The 17,785-nt window shown below is 42.3% G+C and overlaps 1 protein-coding gene across 1 annotated transcript in view; it reads left to right on the top strand.

Annotated features, from left to right (window-relative positions):
- Zswim6 (zinc finger SWIM-type containing 6) overlaps positions 1-17,785 on the top strand; it is a 154,037-nt gene that overhangs the window by 101,233 nt on the left and 35,019 nt on the right. Inside the window, exons 3-4 of the mRNA XM_051182902.1 lie at positions 7,274-7,422; positions 10,919-11,069. Coding sequence (XP_051038859.1) covers positions 7,274-7,422; positions 10,919-11,069 — 300 coding nt within the window. The remainder of the gene's footprint in view (positions 1-7,273; positions 7,423-10,918; positions 11,070-17,785) is intronic.

The raw sequence follows: 17,785 nt of genomic DNA, 5'->3' as shown, positions 1-17,785 counted from the left end.
GTGGTCCTTGTCAGGTCTTACTTCATTGTGTTATCGTGTATTTTCCTATATGACTTTAGGATAAAATTAATAAAGTTAATTATTATGTGCTCAAAGTGGGTACAAGGTATTTAATGCTACTTTCTTCCCAAGGAGATTGTGGCTGTGCATTTTTAAGCAAACTTTTTGCTTTTGTCATTATATCTTAATAGAACTTTCTACCTTGCATACTATTCTTTTCGAATGAAACTAGCATCTTTGCTGCGTAGTTACCTATGGATTTGTTGATTCCTGAGTATTCAGTTCACTCCCCTACTGATGTGAATTGGTGCCTTTCTGGCTTTGTCTCCTATTAAGGGAGGTACACTAGCTAGGCGTGATTGTGTAAGGGGGCCGAAGCTGACCTGCAGCTCCAGCCCCACCTGGTCATGTGTATAGCAAGACTCAGTCTCAGGGCACACCCCAAAGGAGATGGCAGTCTAAACTGGCTAGCTGTGGCCCAAGGACTGAACACTGAACTTGAGAACTGGAGATCTAGAGTTCAGTATTTATTGTCTCTGATCTGTATTACCTGATTTCCTGGGTGGAACACATTTTCTCTCATGCTGAAAATGCTTGTCATCTTCTATGACACGTGTAAGTGTATGTAAACATGTTTCAAACCCACTGGTGAGTGACAGTTGGGGTGTCATCCGATGCAGGCTTCATGTCATATTTCTCTTCCTTTTATTTCTCGGTGGGTGGTCACATTCATTGTAATTAGACATTAGCAACCAGCCTTTGCAAGTGTCCTAGGGAGATATTTGATTATTACCAACCTGTCTTTATTGTGGAGCACTCAGATGTTGACAGTCGGCACAATCAAAGTAGGACCTACTGGTGGCCTGTTTAATTAATAAACACATTGTATAGAAGAGAAAGTTTCTCTAACTGCACCACTGGAAAGGGCAGTAATGTGAAACCTAAAGAAAACTCTTCAGAATGGATTTTGGAAAAAATTATGGTAGTTATAGAAGCACATGAAGATAAAAAGGCAGGGTCCCACCAGATCAACCCCTGCAGACAACATTTCTGTGCCGTGCACATACAACTTGAAATGTAGTTTTAAAAGAAAAAAAAAAAAAAACGTTGAACCCTTCATTTGTAGTCTGCGCCTTTATGGGGGTAGCTAGCTGTAACTGTCTTGCTTTAGTTTTTGTGGCCCCTCGTGTGAGTGCATCTTATCATTTACCTCACGGGCGACCCACAACAGGTACTGTCCTAGTTTCTCTGCATGTAAGTGCTGTTCTTAGGGCCATCACTTGGTATGCGAACTTTTGCTTTTGTATTTTTTTTTTTTTTTTTTGTAATAGTGTTCCAGTAGTATAAGTGCTAGAATAAATGGTGCATGCATTTTGGACTTTGTAATTATTACCAACTCTCTCTCTAAAAATTATATTTTACCCCAAATTATAACCAAAATTTGATGTTTGCATCATGCATTAAATACATCTTTAAAAATATTAGTGGACTCTTGTAGCACAAATTATATTGGGGTTCAAGCTCAGAGAAGCAAAGCCACCAGCCATTAGAGTTCTCACCTACCAATGCTCCGACAGAAGGGGTGGTGCACCGAACCTCAGACTGCCCCTGCTGCACTGCTCCTCAGACCCACTGAGACTACCATGCCTTCCCGTCCCCTCCCGCCTATATTCCTCTCTCCGCCCAGCCACATCACTCCTGTCTCCCCCTCCCTGGCGCTGGGATTAAAGGTGTGCAGCACCACTGCCCAGCCTCTGTGACCGTGGCTAGCTTTGCACGCTGATTTTCTGATCATAAGCAGAATATCACCAAATACTCTGATCACACGGAATCCTGTCCTTTCACTTTAGCAAAAGAAGTAGTCTTGAAGCTTAATGCCTCTTAATTTGCAGGAATTACAAAGTCTCTCACCCAGGAAGAGTTTTTTCAGGTGTAATGCGAGATAGGCTGGGTATTTGAGCTCAGTAGCCTCGTCATGTCCCTTTTCATTCAGGTGAAGCAGTCATCTCTGATACCCTTAGCCCTCATTTACAGAGGCTCCTGTTCTTTCTCCCTTAGCTGACAACCCAGTCTTTCCATGTTGGTTAGAAAAGCAGACTGCTCTTGTTGTCCATCAATGGGTCTCTTAGGCCTCCTGAAGACTAAAGTAAATGAAATGATAATAAAAGATGAGGAATGGTCAGAGAGGGGAAATGGTGGGAGAGACTGGAAACTGAGAACCCTGAGTCACTTCCATTGGCAAGATTGGCAAGTGTTGCTCATTTACTTCCTTGACATTAGCTATAGGAAGCTGACTGGCTGGAACAAAAGCCCGTCTGCCATCAGCCCCCACAGCTAAGGGAATGGCTGTTCCCCCGAAGCTTCTGGAGAAGCCACCAAGCCACGTGTTCTTTCCCGGTAGGCAGCAGGGTGCGTGAGATGGATGTAGAGTACCTGAGGATGGTCTTGCTGTTTGAACTAGAACAAAGTTGTAAACGGAAACACAAGCATTATTGTACACCATCTTATAAGGAAAAGTAGGGATGGAGTTTAAGTCTTTTCTAAAGAACATGTCTGTTCAGTTCACAGTATCACTTTTTAAAGTGTTCTGTTTTCCCTCTGCTCTAACGAAAGATGTTTTTGAGTCTTGAGTCACCAGACTGCTGGTTTGCCCATTTCTCCTCAGAGCCAATGGTAGACGACACAATTTTGCCTTCAGTTTATAAGACAGGTGCACCCATTGACCTAACATTTTCTGGCTTAAACAGCAGACACTAAAGCTACAATAGTATTCTTCTGTAGTCCCTCCAAAAAAGACTGAATTACTTCTGTAGCATAGACATCTGCTGCCTAAATAGAACAAATTGATAATTTCAGCAAAAAGTAACATTTCTTCTAAGTATGAATAGCTAAAAGCATTATTTAGGGGCCAGTGAGATGGCTTAGTGGGTAAGGCACTTGTCACCAAGTCTGATCATGTGAATTTGAGCCCCAGAGCCCACATAATGGAGAGAAATGACTTGCACATGTACACACACATTGAGTAAATATTAAAAAAAAAAAAGTGTTTGAAATGATAGTAGGACGAAGTAGAGTAGAAGATAAAGAATTAATTTATTTATTTGCTTTTTTTTTTTTTTTTTTTTTTTTTTAAGAGGCAGTGTTTCTCTGTGTAGCCCTGGATTTCTTGGAACATTCTGTGTGGACCAGGCTGGCCTGGAACTAAGAGATCCTCCTGTCTCTGCCTCCCAAGTGCTGGGATTAAAGGTGTGCTCCACAACCACCCTGGTAGAAGAGAAAGAATTACCTTCTCATCCTGAATTAGAACTCAAAACTCCATGGACCAAACACAGCGGAAGCCCACTGTGCTTCTGTCTTCATGGGTCAGTGTAAAATGTTCAGGATGATGTGGTGCTGTCTAAACCTGAGAGGTGGCAGCACATTCATGGTGTGAGATAATTGTTTCAATAACTGGCTTAGGATGCGCTTCATTGAGAATGGGAGAGGCCCATGTGTTACCTCGACCACAATTCCTTTCTTTATTATTAAGGTTCAGAACTTAGCCAGATTTTTAACATGTCCTTTGTTCTTCCCCTTCTTAGTTCAAAGAGAAAAATGTGACTCAGTACTGCCAGGGTACCCAGTGTGCCCTAGGAATCACGGGTCTCCACGTCCATGGTTTCCCCTCGCTTCTTCCTCTGGTGCCACCGTGCCAGGCTGCGAGGTGAATCAGACTCACACATACCTGTCTGGGAACAATAGACAATTAGCTGTTTCACCACCCACCTCCCCCCAACCCCCAAGGCTTGCAACTGAAGAATGAACTTGTAATAAAATACCCTCAAAGATTGATTATACATTGCAAATATTATAGCATTTATAATTAGGAGTAAGAAAAGGATAGCTTTTAAAGCATTTAGTTTATAGACATAGTGATTCTGATACCTGCCCAACTCAGGATATTTAGTAGTAAATATATAAATGTATGATTTATGTTCCTCTCTGCACCTTCTTCCTAAAGGTAAATTCTTAGGTGTTGTCTTTGATTATAAATGACCATTTAATAAGTAGAAGTAAATTCCGCAGCTCTTGCATTTTTATAGGATGCCAGGTCAAGCACAATCAAGACATACTGAGTTTTAAACAGTTAAACCCCAGTTTTAAAGTTAATTTTTAAATATTTGTCATTGAACTAGCTAGCTAGTGAACATTCCTGAAGACAGAACCTACCGACTTTTTTTGAGCCTGGGTTTTTGGGTGTAGCCCTGGCTGTTCTTGAACTAGCTCTGTAGACCAGAATGGCCTCAAATTCAGAGGTCTGTCTGCCTCTGTGTCCAGAGTGCTGAGACTAAAGGTGTGCGCCACCATGTGTGAGATGGTCCCAATAATCAAAAGGACGATGGGAATTAGGGTCTCTGAATCCCTCAAAGGTACATTTGTAGACCTAGGCGTTAGATAGCATCATGTGTCCTTACAGCTCCCTGTGAGATGACAGTCGTGAGGCAAACGTGCCATAATCATCCTTGGGAGGAAAGTAGGAGATCATGTATGTAGGGATACTTTACAGTGCTGTTTTATCCTTTCAAAAAGAATCCTTGGCTAGAAAATATTCGTGCTCTTCCCCCCCCCCCCCAATCTTCATGATGCTTTCCTCTGTTTGGTTTCCAGGTTGTTGAGGCAGTAGGGGCAGATAAAGTCCTCACTCATACACAGTTTGGACATGAGCCTAATTGCCCAGTCCCTAATTAGAGCCACCTTCTTTCCCTCCCTCTGGGAAAGTGCTTTCTATCTCTTCTGAGAGGACACTCATTCCCTCTGCCCTAGCCGGCTTTCCTCCCAACATTTAAATGTGAGCCTTTGCTGGGCGGGAAGGGGGTGGGGGGCACACTCTCTGGGGTGCCTTTCAAAACCTGCTGCTCCCATAGCACGCCCTCCTTCATGCCCTTTGCCCTCCTTTGCCCTGTCTCCAAGCTATTCCAGATCCACTGTGTTTAAAACTGAACTCCCAAATTTGAGGCTTCCTTATGTCAGAATTGTCCCATATTCTGTGTAGTGGTTTAATCTAGACACCAGTGCCTCTCCACACTCCTGGTCCCTTACATGCTTACATGCTCCCCAAGTGTTGTTCATCTATGCTGTCTTTCACAGATTGTCTGTGTAATGAGATAACGCATAACTTCTTTCAAAAAGCCTCATTGTCCACATGAAGTTAGTGCCTTTATGTATGTTTTTCCTCTCGTTATTTTTATTCAATAGTATTTCCAGGTTAGTTGTACTCTACTGTAGTACATTCATTCATTTTTGTGGCTGCATAATTAATATTCATGGTAAGAATGTTGCATTTGATGCACATCGGGATGAAAAGTGTTCATCTTCTACCTCGGGTAACATCCTCCTGAGTTCTTACTCATTGTCCAGGGAAGAGACCCTGAGCTCCAGGGTTGTCTTGGGCTGTTCTGCCCTGTCTCTACTCTGGGGTTGAGTGGACTTTTATTTCTATGAACCGTGTTTCCTTCTGCTTGTCTGCCTACGTTCTTTTTTTTTTTTTTTTTTAGTGCTGCATGTGATCATCCCTCTTTTCCCAGCCTTTAGTGGACTTTTAATTGGCTTCTAATCTGCTTAAGGCAGAGCTCAGCTCATTGCCATTTCCTGAAGGTTTTTTATTCTAGAAATCCATGGCTAACTCAGAGTTCTGCTAAGTCTCCTAAACTCTGACCTGAAGGAACTGCCACCATTCAGCATTATGCATACATATATCATAATTTGTATTATTATTATTATTGCACTGCTTTTTCTCTTACTCAGAACTGTGCTTTCCAAGTAGTATGTTGCAATTCAACTATGGTATAGAATTAGTGTAAAGAGTTATACCAAGTCATTTAAAAAATGAAGTAGAATAGCAAATATCAGCCCACTGCGTTTATGCTAAGGGTGTTTCTTTTCAGTCAAACATTTCAGTTTAATACATAGTTGTGATCATATAAACACACAGATCAATATTACACACAGTGTAAATGGTATTTAGTATTGTAGGTACTAGATTTGAAAATAAGTTTCAAATTAGTTAAAACAGGGATTCTGTGTGTTTTGCATGCCCTTTTATCTCCATGTTTTGCCAGGAGGCAGGCTGGCAGAGTTGTCACTGTGGCTATACTGACTGAAAGAATAATAAATGCCACTTTTTAGGATTTGTCCCGCTGTGGCTCTCCACTAGAGTCAAGGAGACCCAGTTTCTAAGGAGACATTAGTGATCATTTAGTGATCATCTCCTTGACCAGTGACTTTTGCATTTGATCATTAAATGAAAAGTGACATATAATCGTATCTATAAGCTGTCTAAAGGCTCATAAGGATACGAGACATCAGAAGTGAAATGGCCTTATATTTAAACTCTCATTTCTTACAGGGCTTAGATCTTAAAATGCCATTGTTTTAGTTTCCTAACCAAAAGGGAAGCTTGAAAATTCTCCCTAAGTGTCTAGGTAACTTTTAAATTTCTAAGGTAGCCTTCAGTCACTGGGTTTATTACATAGCTGTTGTCTTTTCTGTGTACTTCAGCAATAAAATATTTATGTAGTTGGCAAGGTAATACTACAACCTGAGTTCGCACAACAGCTGCATTGCCGACTCCCATGTGTCTTCATTTCCCTTTTTAATCTTTCGTTTCTGCAAGTAAAGACTTAGGTCAGCATGTTATTTTACAGTAGCAGATAATGGTGAAGCTTCTTGAGTTAACAGGAAAGAGTGAAGTCACTCTTGTGTTTTCTGGGGGCCTTTAAGAAATATTTTTCTAGTATATCCTTCATAGATTTTCTTGCACCATACATTTATAATAAAATAGCTTTAATTCTTTGTTTGTTTGTTGCATTATTTTGTTTTTCAATCAGGGTTTCTCCGGAGCCCTTGCTGTCCTTGGACCAGCTCTGTGACTAGATTGGCCTCTAACTCCCAAAGATCCACCTGCCTCTGCCTCGAGTGCTGGGAGTAAAGGTGTGCGCCACCACCACCCTGCAACTGAGTTCTTTAGGAGGCTTGTAAAAGCCTCTTTATAAACAAGAGGCTCTGCTTGTGTGTGAACCAGAAATACTTGAGCTCTGCACTAATCTGCAGATGAGGAAAGTCTTGGAAATCAAAGGTGATTTGCATTTACTTCAGTCATAAATCAGTATGTATAATTGGAACTGAGATGAACTTTAAAGGTGTCTAGGCAAAACCAGAACCTGACTGTTTGTGGATTTGTCGTCAGACCCTTGGAGTACAGTTTTAATGCCACACCTGTCCCTTTTCTTTGTAGGTGCTCCTGACCCTACGGCCGGTGCCAGTGTCGACGACGAGAACTGCTGGCACCTGGATGAGGAGCAGGTGCAGGAGCAAGTTAAATTGTTCCTTTCCCAGGGAGGGTACCATGGATCCGGGAAGCAGCTTAACTTGCTCTTTGCAAAGGTACGGTTGCCTGTTTCCAGGAGGGATTCCAAGTGCAGGAGCACACATGGTGCCTGTGTGAGAGCCTGTATGGAAGAGGATGGAGGTTTAAAGAAACGAGCCAGTGAGAAACCTGTATTGTAATACAAACTTTAACTTGTTTGAGTTTTTGCAGCATGTGGGGGCATTTTGGTCTCTCTTAGTTACTATAAAATAGTGATCATTTGTTAGAGTTTTGGAGGTGCACACCTTTAATCCCAGTCTGCAGGAGGCCAACCTGGTCTACAGATCAAGTTCTAGGATAGCCAGGGCTGATACACAGAAAAGCCTTATCTCAAAAAATGAAGAAACAAATCCCCAAACTTCTTTCAATAGTAAAAACAAAAGGTAAAACCTTTAATGTTACTTGGTATCCTTCCAAGTGTTTCTTTTTCTAGGTAATTTTTCCAAATGGAGCATAATTTTAAACATTTCTTTTATACATACATTTTAATAATTTCAGTGATATTTAACATTAGTTTCAAAGTGTGAGTTAGTTTCATAAACTTCAAAGTTCTACTGTGTCTAAGTGTATAAATTAACAACTTCTGGAAAATGCCAATTTTTTCACCTATAAAAATAATAGAAACATCTCTCTTCCTATTGTCTTGATAAGACTATTAAGTAATGATGTCATGCTTATTTCAACTACTAAAATATCGATGGCCTAAGAAATACCTGGTGTCCCTAAGACACGTTCTTTGTGATCAGAAGCTTTGCAGAGCATTCGGTACTATGATATCATTTCTAAAGACTAGAAAAGTGCTCTCTGAACACAGTTCTGGGACTAGCACAATGGCTTGCTGGGTAGAGTGTTCTCTGCACAAGCATGCAAACCTGAGTTTAGATTCCCCTGAGCCCACATAAGAGCTGGGTGTGGTGGAGGCATGCCTGTAATCTGAGCCAGTTGGAGCATTCCAGGTTCGGTTACAGACTTTGTCTTTAGAAGGGCGGGGAGGGCAGAGGGAGGAGAGTTCAAGCTGCATCAGCCTCTGCCTCGACTCTGTGATCACACGTGTGCTTGAGAACCTACACATGAACACATATGCTCACCCCTATATACATGAACACAAACCCTAATGCCAACTCATTATATTCTTCTTGAAGGTGTAGTCATTATTATAGATTGTGTACTAAAATTATTTTTAAGGGAGCAGTTAACTTTATTAATTGATGCTTTTGTTAAACAGCTTCTCTAGTATTCATAAAAATTAAAAGTTAGGGGTCTATACTTTATGCTCACTTATTTTTAATTCATAAAGTTTAGCATGAATTCTGTTATTGAACATGGTTAGAGAGTATAGTGTATTCTGTTAAAAAGATTAATCTTACAGCTATATGTAGATTATCAGGTTTATAAAAGTTTGTATTGCAGTGCACTTAAATCTATGCTAGCTTAGAAATGTATCAGGAAAATAAATCAAATCCATTAAATTTTTCAGACACAGAGGAAGCATTTCATATGTTCCATGTTCACAGAGCACATTATGACCCAGTGGGAACAATGTAAAATGCGTATTTTAAACCAGTCTGCAGGTGTTACTGGTGTCCCTGTGTGTTACATATGTATTATATATGCGATTATGTATGTGCGTGAAGGGCATATGTGGGTGCTGATTCCAGGTGTTACTTTTGTTCCTTGGGCAGTTACTTAACTTCTCTGAGACTTGGTTTTAGAGTTCATGACATGAGGATTATAATCTGGTCTAGTCCAGATGTTTGGAAATGCAGTATAGCGAGCATAGATAGCTGTCAAATTCTTGAGCACAGTGTCTAGCAAATGACAGTTACCTGTGCTCCTGACCCCACCTCTTGGTGACTTTGTGCTGCTTTCTCATTTGGGTTTGGGTTCAGGGGAGAGTGCGTGCAGGTTCTTCACAAGGCTCAGGCCTGAGATGGAGGGTCTGTGGTCTGTGGAGTGAGTGCCCAGGCCTGAGGTGGAGGGTCTGTGGTCTGTGGAGTGAGTGCCCAGGCCTGAGGTGGAGGGTCTGTGGTCTGTGGAGTGAGTGCCCAGGCCTGAGGTGGAGGGTCTGTGATCTGTGGAGTGAGTGCCCAGGCCTGAGGTGGAGGGTCTGTGATCTGTGGAGTGAGTGCCCAGGCCTGAGGTGGAGGGTCTGTGATCTGTGGAGTGAGTGCCCAGGCCTGAGGTGGAGGGTCTGTGGTCTGTGGAGTGAGTGCCCAGGCCTGAGGTGGAGGGTCTGTGGTCTGTGGAGTGAGTGCCCAGGCCTGAGGTGGAGGGTCTGTGGTCTGTGGAGTGAGTACCACATTGTAGGTGAGCCTCTGATTTTTTCATGCCTTGCCTTTCATGTCAGACCCCGAAAAAAAAAAACAGTCCCTGTCCCCACCCACTGGGACAGTGGTCATTAAGTTAGGGTTCTCGTGTGTTAATGTGGAGTGAGCATCATACACTTTGAGGTTGTATGTGTTCATTTATGGTTTCCTATAGACAGATTAACTCTGGTGTTTCTCTTTCCTATTTCAGGAAGTACAGCACAGAGAAATGAATGGATAGTTCACGACTTTAGCTTGAAAATCCAAGTTCAGTTATTAAGTCAGAGGCTGGCTTTTGTTGTTTGTTCTGGTGCTTTGTGGAGTCTACATACAGACCGAGCACTCTTAACCCTCCAACTCTGTCCAGCCCCTCTTATCACCACAAGGCTTCTCGCTGTGTGAGTGTGCACAGCCCTTTGTGTCTGCAGGTTCTGCATAGACAGAAACCATCCAGGGATTGAAAATGTAGTTCTGTGTGCATGTGCGTGTGTGCATGCCTGCAGCTTCGGTATGAAACCTGACTCCTGTCCCTGTGAAGGAGCAGCACCTTGCTGAAGTCAGTTTTCATGAGTCTGTCAGGTTTGGATACCTGTTTCTGTACACTGCTGTAGTTTGTTGAAGCATGAATTAGCTAGTCCCTTTCTGTGTTGTAGTCTGACCACAAAGTCCATCTGGTTTAGATGAAAGGCAGTCATTGAGGGAACCCTTCCAGACTTAGTCAGGTGTGATGTCACATTCCTGTAATCTCAGCAGTCAAGAGGCTGAGACAGAAGGATCATGAGTTAGAGGTCAGAGCAAGACTGTGTCTCATAAGATCACACACGATCTCTCTCTCACACACACACACACACACACACACACACACACACACACACACACACTGCATTTTTACCCTCTATGAAACATGACATAATACTTTAATCAAATGCATAAAACACACCAAACAGTTGGGGAGACTTCATTATTGCATGTGACTTGTACAGCACAGTTTATAATGATTGGTGCCTTTCTCTGTACGTTGCAGTTCAGGATGCAGGATGGTTTTTCATACTTTTGTATTCTTTAGAGGACTGGTGTGAAGGCTTCTCTCTCGTACACACAAACACATACACACCCAAGAAATAAAAGTAAAAGTAAGCTTTGTCTCTTGTGTTGCTGTTATTTATTTACTTAAACTCTTGAACATTTTTGTTTTCTCCCCCACTAGGTGCGGGAGATGCTGAAGATGAGAGACTCGAATGGGGCGCGTATGTTGACCCTGATCACAGAGCAGTTCATGGCTGACCCCCGCCTGTCACTTTGGAGGCAGCAAGGCACTGCGATGACTGACAAATACAGGCAGCTCTGGGATGAGCTTGGTAAATGAGTTTCCTGCCAGACTACATGGCGCTGTGTGTAGATAGGAGCCCAGCTGGATGTTTAAGAGCATGGTCCTGATGTGCAGGAGAGAGATGCTCCGTGGAGCCTGTGCCTGTGCCCTGGGCAGATGAGTAGGATAAGAATTCAGGCTAGTGTGGAGAAAGCAGTTGAGCACAGCCTGGGAGGGGCGGCCCCTGGGGGAAGACAGCACAGGAATCTCCTCTAAGTACTTGGTGAAAGGGTCTGCGCTTTCAGGACCAATGGTGTACATTGTAGGATCAGTGACGTTTTCATCTGAGTTTCTAAGTCCACCTTGTTTTCCCTCATTGGAATCCTCAAAAGTGATTTTGGATACTCACTATATTTTCAGTGATGCACAGCCAGGTCAGCCATTGTTCTTGAGAGTGTTTCCATATTGCTAACTCTAAAATTTGTTGCCTAAACTCTCTGGTTATCAAAGATGTAAATATAGCAACTGGCTGAAAAGAGAAAACACATTTTTTTGTCATTCAGCATGAAAATACTGGGAATGAGTCTCCTTACCCAATGCTCATTGCTACAGAAATAAAAAATAATACATTTGCTATCTTGTCTTTCTATTAAGAAATGAATAGGATGGCAAACATTATATCTATTAGTTTAAAAAGAGGGAAATGCTTGCTGCATATGTAGTGTCAGCAAAAGTCCTGAGGACTGATGATGAACCACTCACTACTTGATGCATTTTGATCCCAGGCCTAGACTACCTCAAGAGGAATATTTGTCTAGAAAGGTCTTACATCATTGTAAGGGAAGGCACTTTTGAGATGAACTATTTGGAGATAAGGGAGCTGAACCCCAGGGAGGAGATTTCTAGAAGTTAGTGAAATGGGCCCATTAGGGTTATTCAATAAGCTACTAAAGAAATTGACGCCAGTGTTTCTCTCTTGCTTATTCAAGGACTTAACTGAAGGTAGAAACTCTGGTTCATTTGTTTCTATAGAACTATGTCTGTTACTTGCCAAATATTAAAATGTTTCTATTAATGCTTTTCTCTAGTCTGATTTTTAAAAAAAAAAATGGCATCCTGTATCTGGGATTTTCCTTGGGTTTCCTGATGTATCAATAGTAACTTTCCCCCAGTCAAATTTAAGTTAATCTGTAAAAACAGTAACTCGCTTGCATGTATTGCAGTGAAGTCTGGGGGCACCGTGTGGTATTAAAGAACATACACTATTTAAGTAAATATTTTTTCAGGAAGCTGATTTGGTTTTCCAAATAAAGCTTTTTTAGCTTGTGATTTCATAGAACATGATGAATTCACTAGTTGGTTTGTAAAGGTTAAAAAGCACTAGCATTAAAAACCAATAATGGGGCATTGGAGAGATGACTCAGTGGCTAAGAACACTCACTGCTCTTCCAGAAAGGACCTGGGTTCAGTTGCCAACAACTGTAACTCCAAGATCTGGCACCCTCACACAGACATTCATTCAGGCAAAACACCAATGTGTGTAAAATAAATAAAAACCTTTAAAAAATATAATGGAAAGGATCATACAGGGAAAACCATTGGGTTGCTATTAAATGTATAAAATGTTAAGCTAAGGTGCTTAGAAATGTGAAATTACTATTTGGGTAGAAAGAAAAATGCAAAGGATAATGTTGAACAAACTTTACCGTGTTCACATTTAATCTGTAGTCAGACCTTACCTTTCCAAGCTGGTTTGGAAAAATGTGTGTCAAGACCGTCACTTGGAAATCAAAGTTCTCATTGGGTGAAGATTGGGCAGCTGACCCTAGTTACGTTCTCAGACAGCTGATTTAGTAAGACCCAGGTTTTAGTCTGGTTGTTTGATTTCAGATAAGAATCAAGAATGCGTACACACACGCACACACACATACCTCTCTCTCTCTCTCTCTCTCTCTCTCTCTCTCTCTCTCTCTCTCTCTCTCTCTCTCTCTCTCTCTCCAGGTACACATGCACTGTCCCACCTTGAAATCATTACTAGACTAGTGAAATGCTCTTGTGTGCTCTGATGCCAAGTAGAGCTCCTTTGCCATTGCAATGGGATCTAACTTTTGTGAGGATTCCCCTATAAAAGTCATAGTGGCTGTCACATCGTAATGTATGTTCACCAAAAAAATTTTACTTCAAGTTCCTTCTAGACTACAAAAGGAAAGGCTTTTGCTTCTTAATAAAATGGGGGAATTTGACTTTGTGCCCCTACTCAGGGCTCACATTGCTTCAAGGCTGTGCTCTGGAATTAAGTGCTGAGCACCACCAGATGCCAGACATTGAGAAGAGGCTGAGTTTTGTGGGCAAATGGGATCTGCAAGTTAATTGGTGTTTTCTGCAGGCTTCTGGCTGTGAAATGAAATTGGAAGCCCTTTAGCCACATGGATAATACAGGACCTGAATACAAATGTCACATGTCACCATCAGGACCCACTGTGAGACAATAGTGTTCCCACTCCAACATTGCACCATTACAGATCATTTAAATATGGGGATTACATTTAAACTAAAAGCCCCATTTGCCTTTTACTGCAATTTAAATGTCCTCTTAGCAAAAGCTAAGTGACAAATTAAATGAAAAAAGTGCCCACATTTTTAAAGCTGTAATGCAAAACAACCTTTTATTGCTTCTCATGTGCCACGAATGAATCATTATACTTGTCAACCCTAAACCAAGCCATAATTGGAGCAGCTACTGTTATCAAAGTAGGGCCGCTCCGTGACAGCTTAATAAAGCCGAAACTGTTAAATTAAATCTCAGATGCTTAACTCCTTAGCACCAGTGGATGTGATGGGTCCATCTCTGGCAGTGGCCATACACCAGCAGAGGAGAGATTGCTGGCATGGAAGCTTCCATGTGATAAGTGTACACGTATCGTAGCCAAGTAACTCTGCTTCTTGGCGAAGGATTCGGAGCCATCAGATTCTCAGCCAGAAGATGACAGAATCGTTTTCATAGGACCAGATAGCCCCTTCCCAAGATTTGTAATTTTCTGGTTATATGTGATTTATGAAATTTCACACTGTTGATGCTTCAGAAATAGTTGAAAATAGCACATTCACTTTCTAAACTCTTCCCTTTTCACATAAATATGTGCAAAATTGTTTTGGGCAGCCCATTTCTTCCCCCATTCTCCAGCTAACAAAGAGGCTAGTTTTCCCAGTACTTCCCATCGTAAGTGCCTGTGATCCTCGTGTGGTCTGAGCTGTTTTTTTGTGATTTTCTTACTGATTTTCATAGTGCAGGATGAAATAGATACAGGTGCATACTATTCCGACCTTCCTTATTGCACCTCATTCACAGATGCATTCATCTTGTGCATGAACCTGTTTTTTGTTTTTGTTTTTTTTGTTTTTTTGTTTTTTCAGATAATAATTTTACTCTCTGTGTGTGATGTTCATTTTCCTGAACACATGGCAGAGTTCTGAAGATGAGTAATTTTGAACGAAATCAGCTATGGGGAACGTCTGCATTGCAAACTTAAGACAGAAAAGCAAGCCTGTGACGATGGTGGAGAGCCGACTGTTTGATCAAGGCCATGCATGTGGTAGTCAGTCAAGCACAGGCTTCTCGTGTCGCGGTTTTATTAGTGCTCCACATATTTTCTGGGAAGCAGATCCTAGAAAGACTTGTGGACCAAAAGAACAACCCCATGCTGACTTGTGGCAAGCACATCTATGTTATCCCTGATGGCTGCCTGGTCATCTCACCCCCCCCCCCCAATTACCGTGCACCTCTTTAGGGGAGGGGGCTTAGACTGTAACCTGCCATAGGCTTTGGTGGGTCTCTTTCCTTAAGTGTTTTTATAAGACTGTAATTTTACTTGGCATTATAAAGCTATAGGTTGTGGCTGCCAGTCTATTAACACCTAATTAAAGTGGATATCATTAAAGGAAACAGTTAAATGCAGTTTAATTACAGTTTTTGTCACATGGAACATTCTTACCTTTCACGTGTTGTGTACCTTTCCCCCACATTTGAAGCCGTTTTCTCTTGTGGGGAATGAGCGTAGCTGTCTGTGTGAGCCCTTCTCACAGGAGGGCTCTGAGCTGTGAGGGCAGAATAAACCGTACTGAGTTTGTTTGCGTGTTCTTGAGAACAAGGTGGTGGCTCTTGTAACTCTTTTCACGTTTTCTCATCTGGGGACTGACTTTTTTATGAGCAGAAGCTGGCAGAGTTAAGCATTCTTTTCTAATTTCATTTGAAGCATAAGGCAGCAGCTCTCATGTTGCAGGGTCAGGTGTGAGGCTAAGTGGTAGTCTATAGACCCAGGGCTTTGGAATCAGGGCAAACTTCTATTCACCAGTAGAGAATGCAACCCACGAGTTGCATCTACATTTATAGAAAAATACTAAAATAAAAATGACCTGCTGCTCCCTGGACCCAGCATGCTTTCTCATCTGCACAAATAACAATTCTACACCTACCCTGTTAATCTTGAAGTCACACATTTAGAATAATCCTCTTAATTTAGGATGCTCTTTGTTCACAGCCAGAAATAAAAACCTAAATGTTCCTGTTCTGGGGAATGCCATCTTACATCTCTAAACGCAGCAGGCTTAATAACTGCTACCCTTAGTTTCCATGGCAAATTCAAACTTTGGCTTGGCATATATTAAAGTTAGGTATGGTTAAAAACCCATCAAGGAATCACTGCTTCATGCAGAACTAGAAAGAAAGCCTTAACAAAATGGCTTCTTGTTACAGGGTTACCTTGTTATAGGGCCGTGGAGCAATGACAGGCCTTGCAGCAGAAAGATGTCAGTGCAGGCTGGGATCCCTCCGCCCTGCTGTCAGGGTAGACCTCAGGTCTAATGACCTGCTCACCAGGGCTTCCTTGTCATTATCAGTCTGTCTTCCCCTGGGCTCAAGAAGGATACAGTTTTACCACTGCATTTGCTGCCGGAGCCTCCTTCCCCTCCTTTTCCAGAAGTTTTATTTCAGTTGGCAGAAAGCACTTTGCCTAGAAGAGTAGACTCCCTGGATCTAGATTTTAGTGTTAGCAACAGTACTGATAGTAAAGCAAGCATCATGAGACATGTAAGTCGAAGCAGTTATCATGGACTAGGAGCTGCCCTGAGCGTGGTTTGTAAGGTGTGGGTGGGAAGAATGGCGGAGAAGTAGGGCCAGTGACCCAGAAGGATGAAGCAGTGTGGGCCAAGACGGGAAGACTCTGAAAGGTGTTTACTGTCAAAGTGATAGCTCCGAGCTCTCCAGTCCAGCCCTGTCCACTGGCACTGAACCTGAGAGAGGAGGGGAGGAGGCTGCAGGGGCCCTGAGCTTGGTTCTGCTACTGTCGATAGCACACACAGTTGCCCACTTTTGCTTTTCAGGCACTACACTCAGCAGTTTCTCGCATGCATTACATTACCTCATCCTTAAAACAATACTGTTGATGCGGGTCTAATTTTTAGTGCTAATTTTCAACCAAGAAAAACCGAAGCATTATCGGCCTATCCTAAAATACTTTCAGAGATCTCTGTCAGGTATCCACACTATTAGAGGCAAAGTGGAGGTGACCAAGTGGCCCTAACTCTTGCGGAAGGGCCTTCCCTGTTTGCCTACTCTCATTAGGCCACCTTCACCTTCCTGGCTGGTCTCCCCGGGCAGTCTGGTTGCCTCTCAGCAGCTGTGTTCTGGGGGTTCTACCATCAGCCCTGGGAACAGCAGACAGCTGTGAGTACAGTGCAGGTCTGCTTTATGGAGGGAGCAGTGACTGGAACTCACTAAGCTCATCACAGACACAGGCAGTACAGGCTTACAGCTGGGCCCAGTAAAGCTTGAATCATACTCTTCAGTAATGGTTGATGAAGACCTTTTGCTCAGTGTCTTTGTCCTGGCCTGTACCTGGCCCTGATGGCAGTCCTAGAGTTGTTGACACTCCTTGGTCTCATGCGGTCGGTAGGTTTTGTAAGCCTCCCTGTTCGTGGACCATCCTGCATGGGATGGTCTCCTCCTCGTCCTGTGTTATAATCCGGAGCTGCTCTGGGTGTAAGGCCCGTGCTGTGTGCTTCTCTCCAGCATGTTCTCAGAGCGCCTGGTTGCTGCTGGGCCTTCCTACCAGGGCTTGGCGTTTGTAGTTGTATGACTGTGTCTCTTAAACTAGAGTGTTCTGTGTTCTCAGGCCACAGGCCTGAGAAATCCCTTGTGGTGAAGTTTGGGTGGGGGGGGGCGGATTTTCTCTGCTTCCCAGAGTTTAAATCAGAAGTTCCAAAGGAAAGAATGTAGTCTTTACAATGAGCAAACCTGTGATAAATACTTCCCGTGTAATTATCTGAACTGTCTTTCTTTTGACTATAGTTTCTAGGGTTTAATTATCCATTTAATACCCCATGTCAGGAAGAGGAAAACTGTAAATATGTATTAATGGGAAGTAATAGGCTCTCGGGACTAAATGAGATCATTATAGGTCACTTGGTTTCTTAAAGATGCTGTAGTCCAAGTTATCTGCATGTACAATTAGATCATTCATAATGAATGTATATGGTTTAGAATGACTTCACTTTTGTGTTTTTATAAACCTCTGTTCTAAATACAGACAGTAGCAATTTGGCTAGAAGTTAAGATAAGGTTTGTTGTAGTGCAACCATGTATGCATATTATAGCATTATTTATACCAAAAACGGACTCTCTTTACTTTGTTTAATGCTGTTGATCTACAACAGTACACTTACAATACACATTCTTCTTCCGGTTAGGGGTCGATAGGAATCTCAGAG

This window comes from Phodopus roborovskii, unplaced genomic scaffold, assembly GCF_943737965.1.
Source record: "Phodopus roborovskii unplaced genomic scaffold, PHOROB, whole genome shotgun sequence".
Taxonomy (NCBI): domain Eukaryota; kingdom Metazoa; phylum Chordata; class Mammalia; order Rodentia; family Cricetidae; genus Phodopus; species Phodopus roborovskii.
Note: the sequence above shows the minus strand (reverse complement) of the source record. Positions and strands in the feature narration are given on the sequence as shown.